Source organism: Abramis brama (assembly GCF_963993115.1).
Source record: "Abramis brama genome assembly, chromosome: 12".
Taxonomy (NCBI): Eukaryota; Metazoa; Chordata; class Actinopteri; order Cypriniformes; family Leuciscidae; genus Abramis; species Abramis brama.
The window spans coordinates 8013335-8032389 of NC_139974.1; the positions used below are offsets into that span (position 1 = coordinate 8013335).

At 37.0% G+C, this 19055-nt stretch overlaps 1 protein-coding gene across 1 annotated transcript in view; it reads left to right on the forward strand.

Moving 5' to 3' along the window:
- Nucleotides 1-19055, forward strand: part of fam135b (family with sequence similarity 135 member B) — a 63648-nt gene that overhangs the window by 16408 nt on the left and 28185 nt on the right. The window contains exons 3-6 of the mRNA XM_084131980.1: nt 3557-3636; nt 12513-12652; nt 15668-15738; nt 17970-18143. Coding sequence (XP_083988106.1) covers nt 3557-3636; nt 12513-12652; nt 15668-15738; nt 17970-18143 — 465 coding nt within the window. The remainder of the gene's footprint in view (nt 1-3556; nt 3637-12512; nt 12653-15667; nt 15739-17969; nt 18144-19055) is intronic.

Here is a 19055-nt window from a genome sequence, read left to right on the forward strand (position 1 = left end):
GTCCGTTTAAAATGAATTGGCGAAGGCAAAAAGGAGATTAAAATGGGCCAATTATATAGGACATTACATTGATACTTTCTATTTTACATACAATTAAAATTACCAAAAACTTGAGGTTAATGAAAAAAAGCTTGTGTTAACTACCCATTTAAAGATGGGTAGTTAACACAAACTTAATTATTTATCGTATTTAAAAAATATTCCTGGTGTTACTGTACAAATTGCATCAGTGCACAAAAATGTTTTTGAATAATTGCTATTGGTCATAATTCATTTAAATTGTTGTGAGTGTTAACAGTGGAGTTGCCAGTTAATTTGTACACATTCTGTGCACTGTTATTTTATAACACAAAAGACTGGCAGATGAATAAACGAAAAATATTCATATTGAATACACATCACACTACATGATTACTGAACTCGTAGACAACTTCCATAGAAAGACTTGAAGACCACAGAATGCTAAAGGCATTGTTAATAACAGAGAAAGTTCATGTTGCCTTTAAGAAGCGGGCAGAGCTAACACAAAGGTAATCAACAAGGGTGATAAACAGTTTCTAAAAAAAGAACCTAACAAGTTTGCTCTGTGACTTGGATAAAACGAGTCTACGAATCTACAATAAAGCTAGACATCCTGACTCTAGCAGTACATCTAAAGTCGGTTACGTCTCATTAGACACCAGATCTAGAATACTATTTCCTCTCTATCCTCAACCAGTCTCCTGACAGCTGTGTGAAGCAGAGGTTGTGATGGAGGAGAGGTCACTCATAATGTTGTTCAGCTCACCGCGTTTGCTCTGAGATTAAAGCAAGGCTGTTGGCTGAAACATCAGCTTTGCAGAGATTTGACTGCCCCTTCCCCCTCCATAAAGCAGAAAGCTAAACCTCTGAATCTCCTCTGAAATAATCCCCAGAAGACACAGACTGCTGTTATATACTGTTTGTTTTTACAGCAACTGTATGTACAGTAGTCCCTGCTCTGAAGAGAAGCATCTAACAATAGAACGGGACAGATTGAACTAATACAATGTTAGCCTATATGTGTCTGGTGGAGCCCAATAGAATACGTTAGTGAGCACGGAGAATCTGTTTGGGAATGAAGTATTAGATGAGCAGTCATTCGTTGGTGTGAGTGTGTGTGGTATGTGGTTGAAGAAGATGTGGATTTGGTGAAACAGAAAAGAACAAATAAACAAATATGTTATATTTTACTCACCGTCAGGTTGTTCCAAATCATTTTCTCTGTGGAACAGAAAGGGACATTTAATACAGTTTTTCTTTGTAATTAAAATGAACTGAGGCTGAAGCTTTAAGCTTTAAAAACTATAAAAAAGCACCATAAAAGTAGTCAAAATCACTCACATGCTAAATGCATGCTGTTTGTCAATTGTGTTTCAACTGTATATTAAAAATGGCAGCTCTAGTGTTGTCATTCCTCTAGCACACGCAAGTGACGATTCTCTGTAAACCAATCAACGTTCTGCAGTGAGTCTAGCTCCACCCTTTAGTACAGCGCTACAACAACTATAATGAAATGACCCTCCACAATAGATAATGCTTTACAATGAACTTTGTTAGAGAGCTACATATGACAGTTTATCTGTTCAATAAAATACCTTACCTGTTGAGTAATAAAAACACCATCTCCGCATCTATTCAAATCCCTCAGTTCTCGGCATCTCCGAAAAGTCAAGCCGATGTTGATTCTTGTTTTATTACGAGCTCTGTCGGGTTTTCTTGTTGCCAGCAGACTCTCCTCTGTTTGGCGTTTTATTTAAATGGGTCATTCTCTGGAGGTTGGATATTTCGCTGCTCCATGCCAACCTTTTCCGCTCGTTGTGACACAAACCTATGCCACTCCCACACCAGACACACGTCAAAATATCCGGAGAAACGTTTCTTGATTCACGGATATGACGAGACACGCACAGGCGATATAATGTATGTAAGCAATTTTCCCGCAATTTAATTTTTTTTTTTAATTCATATGCTTCCAAAAATGCAATACTGCTTCCATTTAGTTAGCAATGTCCAACTTCATATGATCCAATCAATTCCCAAGGACAAAATCAAGTCACATTTTTTCTTATTCCAGAACCCGTTACACCTAAATATATATCACAATAGGGAAGGAAAGAATAATGGCGCTTCCATTCCATGCCAACTTTAATTCCATGTGGGAAATTTACAAAACTTTCAAAATTGCTTATTTTTTTGTGTAAACGCTAGCAAGAAGCTGTTGTTTTCAGCAGCAATCAGCACTGCATGTTTTAATGTGCTACAGACAGGTGCTATATCATTTCAGACATGTTGTAGCTTGTGTTACGCTGTAAACATGCTTTAGCATGCGCTACAGACATTTTAGCACATGCTCCAACAGTGCATCATGTATTTCAAACATGTCGTAGCTTGTACTGCACTGCAGACATGTTTTAGCATGTGCTACAGACATTTTAGTGCATGCTATTGACACTTTTAGCACTTTAGCAGTGCATGTGTGTTTTGTTGCAGCATGCTGTAGACATGTATTAACGTGAGCAAGTGTTATGGTAACATTTCAGCGTGGAACTATGTTAGACATATGTTAGCATGTACTGTCAACATACTGTGGTGTAGATGTTCTTGCGGAGCTGATGTGAAGTACAGGGATGACCCAACTCAATCCAGGAGCTCCAGAGAGTATGATCTGTGAAGTGCTTCAACATTTAACATGCATCCGCAGTCACTACACTGGCCAAGGTGACCTTTGTACAATCCCCCTGATGGAGTCTGGGCCGTCTGAACATGCCGACTAAGCTTTCACATTAATTCATCATCATTATTTATGATCAAATAGAGATTCACTGCATAAGATTTCACACTGACCAGATAAAACAGCTGTTTATCTCGGTCTTGCTCAGTGTAAATGGTATAGGTACATGCATTATATCCATTATTTATTGCCATTTTGTCCTGAAGGGATTAATAATTTAGTCACATTTGTAGAGAAATTTACCAGTATGGTTGGGAAGAGCATCCCACAGTCTTTTATTAGAAAACCAAAGCTTGGTTTATATAGAATTCAATGTGTTTTAATTTTTATGTATACTATATACACTGAAAATTATTCTAAAAGTTTGGAATAATTCATATTTTTTAAATGTTTTTAAAACAAGCACACCATGGCTGCATTTATTTGATCAAATACAGTAAAAATATTGTGAAATATTATTACCATATAAGTGTCAAAACATTAAATTAACCATAATTAATTGAAACTTCATGATTACATAGGTTTCAAGAAATGTATATTATTCAATGAAAAAAGAAATATGAATAAAAAGGGAAAAAAGAAATATGATTTTATTTTATATCTTGATTTTATGTTAATGCTATTTGGGGTTTTTTAAGCAAGGACATCATCTATTTCAGACACACAGTTACTTGCTCTGTGTTTTGGTTTGTCTCTTTTAACTGCAAACTTGTACATATCTGATGATGATTCGTCAAATGAGGTCTAATTCTGGGTAATCTGTGAATAAAATCTATAATGCTTCAATAATTCTGTCACTTGCAGCTTCTATCAGGTGAGGGCAGGTCTACGCGTGTCTCCTCGGGTTCCCCACAGAATCACTGCCACAACACCTGGATACACAGGTGAGAACTTTATACTGACCTATGTTGACCTTTTTTACTTTGTGTTGTTTCATTGTCTCCATTAGTTTATGTGTCAGAGAATATGCAACTAATCAGTCAGTGACACTGGCTAGTGAGTGTATCTACATTCTTTTGATTTAGATTTATTATGTTTAGTGGTGGTGGTGGTTTGGATTCGAGATGCATCATCCGAGAGTTTTAGACTCTCAGCATACTAAAATCTTCTATGAGGAGATGCTTCTATGAATTTATTCCATTAACAGGGCCACTGTGACCATTAAAGCAGCACTTCAAATTTTAATTCACCTCCTGAACAACAATTTTAGAGACAATTATTGTCGAATTTGCTGCAAGCACTGTTATTATGCACAATGCATTTGTTTGTGAGCACTTTAATCATTTTGGTTACAGGTATTCAGTCTATACCTTGTTTTAATGGATACAGGACAATAGTGAAGCCCATCAGAAGAGTCTGCTCCAGGGTTTCAGTCGAGGGCTCTTTCCAAGAAGCTTTTGGGAGGATTCCCCTCACTGTTTTTCTACTCCTGCAGTTAAAAATAAATGTGGAGAATAAACCACTCAGACACAAAGTTTTCTGAGACAAAAATACAGCCTTTAGAGGACAGAGAGAGAGAGACTCAAACAGAGATAAAGTCTTTACCATCTAGATATGATGCTGAAGTCTGACAAATTATCAATTATGCACTAAAACTAAAAAAAAGATAGACAAAGTAAATGAGAGCAAAATAAGATTTGTTCAACATTGATGTCAAAGATTTTGAAAGTGAAAGAAAGTGTTTACTATGCTATTCTAAATTTATATCAAGTCATTACAGTTCAACAGCTAAAATAACTACTTCTATATTAAGAAATAATATATATATAGTGAGGAAAATAAGTATTTGAACACCCTGCTATTTTGCAAGTTCTCCCACTTAGAAATCATGGAGGGGTCTGAAATTGTCATCGTAGGTGCATGTCCACTGTGAGAGACATAATCTAAAAAAAAAAAATCCAGAAATCACAATGTATGATTTTTTAACTATTTATTTGTATGATACAGCTGCAAATAAGTATTTGAACACCTGTCTATCAGCTAGAATTCTGACCCTCAAAGACCTGTTAGTCTGCCTTTAAAATGTCCACCTCCACTCCATTTATTATCCTAAATTAGATGCACCTGTTTGAGGTCGTTAGCTGCATAAAGACACCTGTCCACCCCATTCATGTCAAGGCAGTCTTAAGTTTGCCAATGACCATTTGGATGATACAGAGGAGTCATGGGAGAAAGTCATGTGGTCAGATGAGACCAAAATAGAACTTTTTAGTCATAATTCCACTAAACGTGTTTGGAGGAAGAAGAATGATGAGTACCATCCCAAGAACACCATCCCTACTGTGAAGCATGGGGGTGGTAGCATCATGCTTTGGGGGTGTTTTTCTGCACATGGGACAGGGCGACTGCACTGTATTAAGGAGAGGATGACCGGGGCCATGTATTGCGAGATTTTGGGGAACAACCTCCTTCCCTCAGTTAGAGCATTGAAGATGGGTCGAGGCTGGGTCTTCCAACATGACAATGACCCAAAGCACACAGCCAGGATAACCAAGGAGTGGCTCTGTAAGAAGCATATCAAGGTTCTGGCGTGGCCTAGCCAGTCTCCAGACCTAAACCCAATAGAGAATCTTTGGAGGGAGCTCAAACTCCGTGTTTCTCAGCGACAGCCCAGAAACCTGACTGATCTAGAGAAGATCTGTGTGGAGGAGTGGGCCAAAATCCCTCCTGCAGTGTGTGCAAACCTGGTGAAAAACTACAGGAAACGTTTGACCTCTGTAATTGCAAACAAAGGCTACTGTACCAAATATTAACATTGATTTTCTCAGGTGTTCAAATACTTATTTGCAGCTGTATCGTACAAATAAATAGTTAAAAAATCATACATTGTGATTTCTGGATATTTTTTTTAGATTATGTCTCTCACAGTGGACATGCACCTACGATGACAATTTCAGACCCCTCCATGATTTCTAAGTGGGAGAACTTGCAAAATAGCAGGTTGTTCAAATACTTATTTTCCTCACTGTATATCTCATTATGTAAAGTTTACAGGGAACCCTCTTTTGTAATATTGCTATAATTTTTTAGGTTAAAATGAGCAACAGAGCCTACTAATCTGTTATATTGAACTGCTATTCATTTTCAGATAGCCTATAATCATTGCACTCAAATAAAAAATTGAAATGTTTACAACAGTTGCACTTAAGGTAGTTTGCATAAATACCTGTCTTCATAATTACATTTATTCAAACATAATTAACAGTAAATAAACTCATCTCTAGTGTTTTTATAGATAACTAATGAACTGTAAACATAGCCTACCTTTCCTGAGGTAATGCAAGTTTAAGCTGTTTTACGTCTTTTCGCGGTTGAAACGACGATTGAGCGATTACATGAGACATTATACATTTTTTATAAGTTGTACTGTATCTTTTAACATAGCCTACCTTTTGGTGTTCCGTGTTCATGTTCATGCATGTTTTTTTTGTGTTTTTTTCGTGTCATAAGTGGATCAAAAGAGTAAGACTAGCGCTCTGCGAGGCAGTACATTACGCCAAATCGCCATTGTTTGAATTTTGTGATAAAATGGACAGAATTTTAAATCTGAGACTTTTCTAATCAGAAGTAACAAAGCACAAAGCTCTTTGCGATTACTGATTGGGAGGCGCCCTACAAATAACGTTTGGTGTAGGAACAAAAACGTGGACCTGACAATCCTGGCTTGAACTATGGGTGATTCATAGGGTCAAATGGTTTAGAGGGATAGATAGTTCACCCAAAAATGAACATTTTGTCATTACTTACTCACCCTCAAGTTGTTCCAAACCTTTATGAGTTTCTTTCTTCTGTTGAAAACAAAAAAGATATTTAAAAAAACTACTATTTGTTTGGGTGAAATACTCAAAGCTATTTTATATATATATATTGCATTATTGTCGAGAAGACAGCCCTCAACTCCAGGAAATTTGATTTGCAGGGTGGGATGTCTAAATTCATGGCCTCTCATTGGCGTATTCTATATTAAACATAAAGGTTTACATTTGCTGATGTTATAGTTTTGCTGCGTGACATTTTCTCATGGTTTTCTGTGACCTGAACCCCCTCACCTGATTACACAAACATACACACTATGTAATTTAGGTTACCTGTGTGTCCTGTTCTGTGTACTAACTTACATTCTTCTCACATTCTCAGCACACACTCAAAACAGTAATCTAAAGATGGCTTTAGTTTTATGGCCATCTGATGGCAGTCCGGGACATGGGCGCATGTTGTGTCAGGTGAAAATATAGTCTGTTTTCACAACATTCACAGCTTCTGGTCTCTCTCTCTCTCTCTCACACACACACACACACACACACACACACACACACACACACACACACACACACACACACACACACACACACACACACACACACACCAGCCAGAATCAGTTGACAGCACTTCATATTATTTACTATTATTTAACACAATATTGTCAAGAAACCTTTGTCATATCTTACCAAACACATTCATTTTACTTCATTACTTCACTGTTTTTACCCATACTGCTGTTTACTTACAATTTTGCTTTCACAGTAGTAAGAAAGTGAGTTAGCATGCTTCTGAAAGTGAAATGTTTGTTCAATAAGGCCTCAGATACTTGTGTTGCAGCACACTATGAACTACAGATCAAATACTGCCGTCTGAACACATCACTTCACCGTAATGAGCTTCTGGGCACACTTTCATCTTTATGTGCGAGGCACTAACAAGACTAGAAGTTTGTTTTTGGATGTCTGCTGTCTGAATAGTATAAAAAGACACATTTCTTCACATTACATTCTCTGCAGAATACGCCATTACTCTAGTCTTCAGTGTCACATGACCCTTCATAAATCACTTTGAAATGCTGATTTGCTGCTCAAGAAACATTTCTCATTAGCATCAATGTTAAAAACAATTGTACTGGAAGCCATGATAAAACCGTGATTTTTTTTTTTTGATGAATAAAAAGTAAAAAACAGCATTTATTTTGTAAGACTATAAATGTCAGTAACACTTTACAATAAGGTTCCATTTGTTAACACATTGGTTAACATGAATGAACAAATAAAGCATTTATTAATCTTAGTTAATGTTAATTTCAACATTTAATGATACATTATTCAAATTAATGTGTTAATGTTGAGGAGATTCCCCCTTCCATATGTAAAAGCGCTTTGAGTACCTATAAAAGAGCTTTATAAATGTAACGCATTATTATTATTATTTACATTAAAAGGTGCATCTGTTAATATTTTTTAATGGACCTGAGCTAACTGAACTGACAATGAACAGCTGCATTTTTTATTAATTATCATTAACAGAGATTAATAAATATTAACAAATGTCTTGATCATTGCTAGTTAATGCTAGTTAATGCATTAACTAATGTCAACTAATGGGACCTTAATGTAAATTGTGTTAAACAGCATTTTTTTAATACAGACACACACACAAAAAAAAAACAAAGGACAACAACAAAACCAGGACTCTGATAAATTAAGTATTTCCTGTTCATTCAGTTGCTCATTTTTTCAGTTTATGAGATCAGCAGTTTTTTCTTTGGCTTATCTTAATGTCTTTATTGAGGACTTACAGTATGTCTCTGTCTCTGTGTCTGTCTCTGTGTCTGTGTGTGTGTGTGTGTGTGTGTGTGTGTGTGTGTGTGTGTGTGTGTGTGTGTGTGTGTGTGTGTGTGTGTGTGTGTGTGTGTGTGTGTGTGTGTGTGTGTGCGTGTGCGTGTGTGTTTTGGCAGCAAAACTCTACGGCCTCTGTCTGACATTGAGTCTTGGCGCTGCTCTTTGACTGAATGCCAGCAATGGTCTGAATAAAACTGTCACACACACTGGCATCAGCGGCCATTTTGGATCTGTCAGTCATTCTGTCTCTGAAGTGATTTCATTTCCAGTTTTAAAATGCCATCCGGTACTCCGTTTTGGTTCGTCCCTCACAAGTTCTTCCTCAACCTGAGATGCTTAGGATGCTTCCTGTTCTGTATTAATAATTATGCACATTATTCCTGTCATTATCACATGTAAAAAAGGTAAAGCAGTGTAACACTTCCAGCTTCATACAACACGGACACTATTATAAGTATGAAAAGAATGAATCACATGCCACATCATATGATAATAAAGCCCTAGAGACATAAATGCTAATTCTGACTGTACAACATGTCAGATTGCAGTGCAGTGAATTACCATACTGCACTCAGACAGCAGCAGAAACTGTCCTGTTCAGTCTCTCTGTGATGCTCATCAGAAACACACTGTCCTGATTCATAATCCCATGCTGCTGTGTCCAAAAACACCATCCTAACAGTATTTGCAGGAGTTGCTGTGAAATACATAAGATGGTACCAATTGAAATTGAAATCTGTTCATTTAACAGACACTCTTATACAAGCGACTAATAAATGAACAAGTATACTTTGTAAATGTTGCTAAAAAAAAAATCTTCCTGTATCAAAAGTTTTTGCATATATAGTGACAAATGTTGGATCAGCATCAGCACTAGAACAATACAACCAGAAGCATATGCTCTCATTTACTCACCGGCGCCACACTGTTACAGACTCGTATGGCTTTCTTTCAGCTGTGAAACACAAAAGGAGAAATTTTGAATATTGGAGACACAAAAGAACCACAAAAGTAGTCTATCCCTCAGAGTCTCACCATATCAGAATTACACGGTTTGTCTAATTTGACTAAATATGGGGGAAACACTTAACACTTTTGGAACACATTTATTTAGTCTGTTAACAAAGTATTTGACATGTTTTTATTTATATGTATATATATATATATATATATATATATATATATATATATATATATATATATATATAGATATATTTGTCTAGTGATGGCAAAATGCTTAATGTCTTGAATTCCAAACTTTCACTTACTGTATCAAAATGTAGTGGTGAAATTTTGCAATGTTTTCCAAATTATAGTTCAATGCAAATTTTGCCTTAACATAGTTTTAAATGAGTTTTTAAAGGCTTCCTACAGACATATTTAAGGCTAAAACAACAACAACAACAACAAAAAGAATGGATATCAATGCTTGGGTCTCTGTGGCCTATATGACTTGTTCACGTTATTCCAAGTCTTCTGAAGTCATATGATAGCTTTGTGTGGGTGTAACAGACGTAAGCCAATAAGAGCCCAGTGTGTAAACCTCACTCCCCTGCCTTTAAGAGGTGTTAGCTGCTGCAGATTTTAACGGCCTTGTTAGTGTACCTGCCTCCCATGCCGGAAACACAGGTTCAAATCCCGCTGTGAGTGGTGCGAATAGAACCAGAGGGGTTGCATTGGTGCCGTGACCCGGATGGGAGTGAGGTTTAGTGGGGTGAGTGTAGCTAGCGACTGATGCTAGAGGCTGCGGTCTTTAGCATCCTTGTTAGCGCGCTTGCCTCCCACGCTGGAATCCCCGGTTCAAATCCCACTCGGAGCGGGTCGAGTAGGACAGGTTACACAAGGAACAAAGGCTTGACTCGGTCTAATTCCTGTCTCTATGAAGCCCCTCCTTCTAAAAACCGCAATGTGCTCTGATTGGTCGGCTGGACCAGTGTGTTGTGATTGATCAACTGCTTTGGGTGTGTTTCGCTCCTTAGGACATTTTTGTACCAAAATACAGTGGCGTGTAAGTTCCTGGTAGTAAACTCAAGACTACAATCGAGGTATTTCAGGAAGTTCAGAAATAATAACTCCCTTTGGAGTGACTTTGTGCTTTGTAATTTTGCAGACCTTTTTCATGCTAAAACAGCAACGTTACACACTAAAGAAAGCTGAACGTGTAATAGATCCTCTTTAAGTCTTAAAGTTGGAAGTATTAAAAAAATGTCTTAAATTTCAGTTTGTTCATCAGATAAAGCTATCATTTGACTTCAAAAGACTTCAAAAGACAAGTCATATGGGCTACTTTATGGATCATTTTTATTGATAATTTCATTATTTTGGAGCTTGACAGTCCCAGGCCTCCTTTATGTTCATTATATTGAAAATAGTGTCCAGGATATTCGCTTTTCTTGTTCTATAAAATTCATCCAGGTTTTTAACAAGCTAAAGGTAAATAATGGCAACATATACATTTTTGGGTGAACTATCCCTTTAAGGAATATCATAGATTATACAATATGCCGCATTACAGTGCAGTGCTGTGAATTTCCATACTGCTGTCAGGCGGCTCGAAATAGTCACTCTGAACACACTGACCTGATCCATCATCTTTTTTTCTCGATTTCTGAATCTTCCCCTCCATCAAACACACACCATGACTCCTCTGGCAAGATTCGACTCTACTCTCCGACTCTCTCTCTCTGTGTCTCTGAGGCATTGGCACACTGCAGATCTGTTTTGGTGGCACGCAGCGAGGAACAAAGATATAGAAAGAGAGAGACAGACAGAAAGAGGCAAGAGACAGACAGACTCAGCAGGGGTCTGTCTTCACCCGAGACCCTCACTGTTCTGCTCAGCACCTCTCTGACACATGCTATCATCCTCTCCAATGAAGAGAAACCCCACTGAGGTGCTGTCATCCGTCACAAACAGGATCTCTCTCCGGGTGGATGTGGAGCCAGTGGCCACCGTTTCATGGTTATGGCCTTGATGGTGGCTGTTTTAGTGGCTAGAGAAAAACAGGATGAGTAATGCTGGATTTGATGGACAGATTCATGATTTTCTCTCCTTGGAAACTTTCCTTGCTCTTGAAACTTTTCTCAGATATGTTTCTGCTAAAATTCAACTGGAGAAATGAAAAGAGTTCACGCGAATATGAAAAATTCTGTATTGTTGTTGGATATAAATGTAGGCTAATCATGGCTGACTAACATGATTCTCTTACCATTTCATCCTAATCAATTAATGTAATTTGCTAGAAAACGTCTTGGCTATTAATGTAACCTCGGGCGCATCCCGAATTGGTAAGTGTGGTTTCTAAAATATTTTTTAAAACATTACACTGCAACATTATTTAACTTACTAAAATTCAAAATAAAATAAAAGACTAACCATTGTACTGTTTTTTTTTAACGTGTGGTGTGAACTGCGACATTACTTAACTAAATAAAATAAAATACATTTAAAAAAAGTGTGTTTTTGTGTGTGGTTTCTAAAACATTTATAATTATTGCACTGCAACATTACTTAACTAAATGGAATAAAATAAAATAAATGACAAAACGTACTTTTTTGGGGGTTTCTTAAAATATTTTTAAAACTTTGCAGTGCAAAATAACTTAATGAACTAAAATAAATGACAAAACATTGCACTTTTTGGGTTGTTTTCTTAATAAAAAAAAAAGAATTGCACTGCGACATTAATTAACTAAATAAAATAAATTACAAAAAGTTTGTAAATTTGTTGTGTGTGGTTTCTAAAACAATTATAAACAATGCACTGCAACATTACTTAACTAAATGAAATAAATTACAAAATAATGTACTTTTTTATGTGTGTGTGTGAATATAATACATATAATACCTATAATAGGACTTTGAGATTGAGATATACAGGCCATGCTCTGACATAACCACAAGTATTTTCATTTGATTTTTAGTTTTCTCTCAATTTCATAACCCCGAACACACACACAATCAGTCCTGCCAAACACTGTCAGAAAACAACACACTGAATATGAATGAAACAGGTCTACATCTCTCTTTCTGCTGGGAACCACCACTGAACGTGCTTTGATGTGCACAGAGATGCTTTGATGTGAACGGGGGAGAAACTAATCTACCTTCTTTCTCTCCGTCTCTCCGTCTGTCTGTCTTCCTCCGGGCAGGCGAGTGCAGTTTCAGCAGCGCAGGGGTTCATGATGGCGGAGTGTTCAGTCGGATCTTTCAGATCCTGTACAGGAATGAGGAGGTGACCCTGGAGGACCGCATGAGCTTCAGAGTGCACCTGCTGCTGGACGGTGAGAGGGTGAGTGTCCTGCTGCTCTGAAAACATGTGGATTATGGTGATATCAGCAACCTAGTATTGAAAAAAAAAAAGGAAGCTGAAAGGTTGTAGGTTCAAATCCCACTAAAAACATCTGCTTCACAGAATACAGCGTGAGATGGAATAAGAAGAACTTGTTCCTACTTAAATCAAAATGCTTCTAACTTAAAATATGCAGAAAATTGCAAATATTATAGGGTGGAAACTTGCATACACTGCTGTTCAAAACTTTATTTTTTATGCTCACCAAGGTTGCATTGAATTGATAAAAAATACAGGGAAAACAATAATATTGTGAAATTATATTTTTCAACAATTTAAAATAACAAAATTTCAGTGTCACATTATCCTGAAGAAATCATTCTGATTTGGTGCTGAAGAAACATTTCTTATTATTATCAATGTTGAAAACATTATATTTGTTTAGAACTTAATATTTTTGTAAAAACTGTGGTACATTTTTTTTTCACGATTCTTGTGAATAGAAAGTTCAAAAGATCATTAATTTGAAATAGAAATATTTTGTAACAAAATAAGAGCTTTTACTGTCACTTTAAAAGTATCAATTAAAAAAATAAAATAATAATAATCTTCCTGACCCCAAACATTTGAATGGTAGTGTACAGTATCTGACGATTTCTGAGAAACACTGTTGAAAGTGGATTCAACCGAGCAGCACAGCAGCCAATCAGCAGTAGGGGGCGTGTCCACTCATGATGGGGGAGGAGAGAGTGAGCCAATCAACAGTAGGGGGCGTGTCCACTCAAGATGGGGTTAGGGGGAGGAGAGAGTGAGCCAATCAGCAGTAGGGGGCATGTCCACTCATGATGGGGGAGGAGAGAGTGAGCCAATCAGCAGTAGGGGGCGTGTCCACTCAAGATGGGGGAGGAGAGAGAGAGTGAGCAAGAGGGAGATTTGAAGAAAGACTGTAAAAAGAGAGATGGCTGAGAGACATTACAATAGAGAAAATGTCAGAGGAAGGAAAGTGCAAGAATCTTTCTTGAATATATTCTTGCGTACTGTATATTCATCTTTTGATCTTCCTTCCTTAGCTTCAGCTATGATAAAGAGATATCCACTACTGCATTGAGTGTTTGTGCAGTTTGGGGGCAGAACAATGAAGAGAGGGGTGTGTTTGTGTGGGCTGATTTCAAATATCAACAGTGTTTCTCAGAAATCACTTACTGCACCTTTAATGAGGGGTGTACTAACTTTTTAGTATATATGTACTAACACAAGAATAGGTTATATTCGTTCATGTAAGTTGTTAAAAAATGTAAAACCCATGTGCAGTTTGTTAAATTATATTACCTTTTATTGATCAACACTGATGAAATGCCAGTCCACTATCAGTATGACCAAAAATGTTCATATACAAAAACAAAGACAAATACTTTTCATGTGGTGTACTTATTATTCCACAGCTTCATATTATATTATAATTTAAAATATTATGACTGATTGTACCCTGCTGATACACCAGCTCATTTTTAGACATTATGAAATATGGGAAATGGGAAAAAGAGAGACAGAGAGAGGCAGGGAGTTGTGGGTGGGAGAGTGTCTTATCAGATTTCTATGGCCATCTTTCTTATTAACCTTGAAGCAGTTATCTGTGCCCGCTCTCCTCCGTCTCACTCCATCTCACTCTCTCTCTCTCTCCCCTCAGATAAGAGGTCTAAAAATAGCTTTCCATTTCCCCAGAGTGTGTTCAATCAATCCGTGTATCAATAATTGGGGTAGCCCTGTTTGTTTTCAAAGATCGGCGGAGTACACCAGTTTATTACCCTGGAAATCCAGAGTTCTCGCGAGAGCACAAGTTGAATTTGCTCAGCGAGTTTACTCTGGCGTTGCGTAATGATGCTCATTAAATATGCCCTTGTATCCGAGCAGCACCAATCACATCGGGTTATCTGATATAGGCGGGCCAGAGGCGAGCTAAACAGAAGACAACAGCTCTGCCACGTCGAAGTCATTAGTAAACATTGCAAGATGGCTATGGATGAACACCAGTTGTTTGAAACGGCTTTGGCCGCTACAATGAACGAGTTAGACTTGGCTTTTTATCTAAAAGAGGAACAGAAGACGCCGCTCGAATCGTTCCTTTGCAAGAAGGGCGTTTTGCCGACCGGATACGGCAAGAGTCTAATCTCCCAGTTAGCTCCGCTGGTAGCTAAGCGTGGGGCTTGTTGTGATTGGTCATAGTGTTATCCAATTGCGTGCAGTGAGATTTTCAAATGCATGCTTGGTGCCGCCCCTCGAGCTGGCCGATTTTCATTAGTCGATGCCAGACCATTAATCTTTCAGATTTAGGTCTGGATTTCCAAGCTACCAGTTTCAGAACGGGGTGAAACCTTCTGTCTACGTCACATGTTCTGTTTCTACAGGAAATCTGTGGGAATAGCACATGCTAAAACCATGTTTTTATTTGAAGGGTCCTTAAATATGTGTGCACATGTGAGAACACATAAACATGTGTTTGTGTTAAGTGGTTATTGGCTGCAGTTGCTGGAGAGTATGCATCTATGTCATCAGTTTCTGAACTTTTCTCCGCATTATTCATGAGAATGAACTCTTAATCCAATCACAGTGCTGTATTCTGCATGAGGTCGCATACTACAGTGGAGGATTCAAATAACGCTGTTCTTTTACCTCTGCCTGCTCAGATTTGCGTTTTTGTCCTTTAGACGTGTGTGTTTCATCTTATTTTTGCACATGTTTGACATATGATTGCATGTGAAATGAATATAACCTTAAATCACTTGAGGTATGGTGTGCTATGGTTTTTATAATTTTTTTGCTAGTTGGATGCATAAACACTGACGAAGGGTCCCGCCATATCTAAGAATCAAACTGTAGAGATCATAAAGACATAATGCAACCACTCAACACCACAACACCAACCAATCACAACAGGAACGCTGTAGAAAAGATCGTGCTGTTTTTGAAACCTGCAGTTAGTTATGACTGACAGGTGTGGTGATGTGTTTCTCTCAGGTGGAGGAAGCCATGGGTGAGGTGGACGTCCAGCTCAAACTAGATCTGCACTTCACTGACAGTGAACAGCAGTGAGTCCCTCTCTCACTTTTCCACATTTTCTCCCTCTGCATCATCACTGCCTGTGTTCAGAATAGCATACTATCATGCTATTTTTGCTATATGTGGTCGGTACTCTGCACAGTATGTGGATCTTCAGTATTCAGGGAATGACCTACTACTTTCCCTAAATGTTTAGTGCACACGCAGAGCATACTGCACTGGGTACTGTATCCCACAATGCAATGCACTTGATCTTCCATGTACAGAGTGATGAATGAAAATGAAGCAGTATCAACCATGATTTTTAACATTGCAGACATTAGTTTTTTTTTTTTTTTTTTTTACTACATTGCTATTTACAAAAAGCAGTATTTTTGTTAAATATTATTAAAATTCAGAATAATTTTATTAAAAAAAATTAGAATAAAGAGAATAATTTTCTATTTGAATATGTTATAAAATGTCATTTATTTCTGTGATTGAAAGCTGAATTTTCAGCATCATTACTCCAGTCTTCAGTGTCACATGATCCTTCAGAAATCATTCTAATATGATGATTTGCTGCTCAAGAAACATGTATTATTATTATTATTATTATTATTATTATTATTATTATCAATGTTAAAAACAGTTGTGCTGCTTAATATTTTTTGTGGAATCTGTGAATTTTTTTGTCTTTACTGTTTCTTTTGATTTATTTAATGTAGATAAAATTATAAATAAATAAAAAATAAATAAAAATATTTAATAAATCTTGCTGACCCCAAATTTTTGACACTTTTGTGTATGTTTGGTATGGAATAGTAGCCTACTGGGTAACACTTTATTTTTAGGTGACGTAGTTGAACGTTACTACATGAACTAACTATAACTGTAAATTATGCATAATTACAAGAAACTAACCCTAAACCAAACCCTAACTGTAACTCTATAGTAAGTAGCCTACATGTAGTTAATTAATATCTCAGTACTTATGTAACTACGTCACCTTAAAATAAAGTGTAAATACCTATGGCATTTGATAGAAAATAGTTTGTCAAAATTAAAACGTTATGCAATCTAATAAAATATATTTTTTTAAATATATTTACATTTGGCAGTTCAATGCATCAGTGCCAACAAAGAGATAAAAATCACCTCTGATATTGTTTCATCCATCACAGGGGAAAAGGAAGATCAAATCAAGCGCATTGTATTATGGAAGATGGTATTTCACACAGCACACTATATTCAGTACATTTAGTAAGTCATATAGTTACACAAAACATTCAGAAGGTGAAAACAACTCACTGAATTAAACATGCAACTGTATGAGGAAGTGAGAGAGCAATGTAGCATACATTTGCATACTATTTCACATGAAATTTGAAAACAAAATATGCAAGTATTCCATTCCAAACACAGCAATTGCCTCCCTCTTTCCTGCAATTTGTCTCATCTCTCTGTGTGTGTGTGTGTGTGTGGTTGTGTGCGTATATTAATCAAGAACAGTAAGAGCAACTGCACCAATGGCCCTCAGCTTAAAATACTCATTTACACACACACACACACACACACACACACACACACACACACACACACACACACACACACACACACACCTATCTCAAAGCAGCACAAATGAGAGCAATTACTTGAGCCTCTTCCCTGCAGCGGAGCCCCAGAGCAGCGGTCGGGCCCCGTGGCCCCTGAGCTCTGCTGGGACGTCAGCGAGACCAGCTCATTAACTACCATACCTGTCCATCTCACTCTCCTCCTCATGCTCTCTCTCCATCTCAGGAGTTTTCTGTATTCAGCTCTTCTTCTCCTGCTCTTTTTCTCTGGCTTCCACATCTTAGTATAGTTGTTACTTCTGCAGACCTGAGACAATTACATCTATCACATATTATATAATATATAATCTTTATGTTATTTTTTACATATCAAATCACAAGTACAGATTAATTATTATTTTATTTTTTTTGCTGTGTATGACATTTTTAATGTTGGACCAGAAAATTTCACCGCAAAATTACACAATTATGTTGTTTCCGGGCTCCATCGTTTACATGCGGAATTGCGTATGAATGGAACTTACATTACATTGCAAGTTACATTGCATTCAAGGTACACATTTATATTTTGTCAGTTTGTGCTTTCCCTGGAATCGAACCCCTGACCTTGGCATTGCTTGCATCATGATCTCCTGTTTGAGCTACAGGAAAGCTTTAGATGTTTATTTAGACTGAGATGTTATTTTGTCCATGTCTTTGTGTGTTAGGTTGGCGGATCTCTCTTCAGTGCCTCTGATTAGCAGCAGGACGTTGGGTTTGCACTTCCATCCACACCAAGGCCTACACCACCACCTGCCCGTCATGTTTGACTACTTCCACCTGTCCGTCATCTCCGTCTCAATCCACGCCTCCCTGGTGGCACTGCACCAACCACTGATCAGGTGATCACACACAACTCCGCCCCACCAGTTCTCAGCCAATCACCAATTCAGGGCACCAACTACCATGCCTTCATCATTTATTTTGCTGCTTTTCAAAAGCATTTTGTCCCAGACAAGGACACCATTATTATAAATATTGAACTGTTTTATCAATAATAATAATACTAATAATAATAGTACTTGCCATATACCACTAATGATGAAAGTTTGAAATTGAATTTAAATTGAATTTATAAAAATGTAATTTAATTGAGATATTTTCATCATTAAGGCAATGAGGCAAGTATTATTTAGTTTAACTGATCTGAATTACACCATATAAAAAAAAGTTAATATTGTGAAATATTATTACAATTTAAAATAACTGTTTCCTATTTTAATATAGTTTATATATTTTACATGTATTTTAATTATTAATATAATTAACAATGTGGGCTACATATACCATTCAAAAGTTTGGGGTCTGTAAGATTTTTTTTAAATAGTTTTGAAAGAAGTCTCTTATTATTACATTTAAATTAAATGTTTTCTATTTGAATATATTTTAAAATGTAATTTATTCCTGTGATAGCAAAGCTGATTTTTTAATTTAATTAAAATTTTAATACTTTTATCATTAGGTGTATAAGGCAAGTATTATTCATGGCCATCTTTCTAATTTAATGATAAATCCTGTGTATTGTTTGTTGGATCTCTACCTCCAGTTCAGTGCTGTGGATCTGTTCTTTCAAACTGAGCTTTTAAAGTGCTAGATCTTTCCCTGAACCCTCCTGAAAGCAAAGCTGTCAAATCCAAAGTGTGTGTATTTGTCAGCTGTCACGTGAAATGGATTTCAGAGAACTGAAGCTTCATTAGTGTCAAACATTCTCAAGACCGACATTTACAAACTAATCAGACGTGTGGGTTTATGTT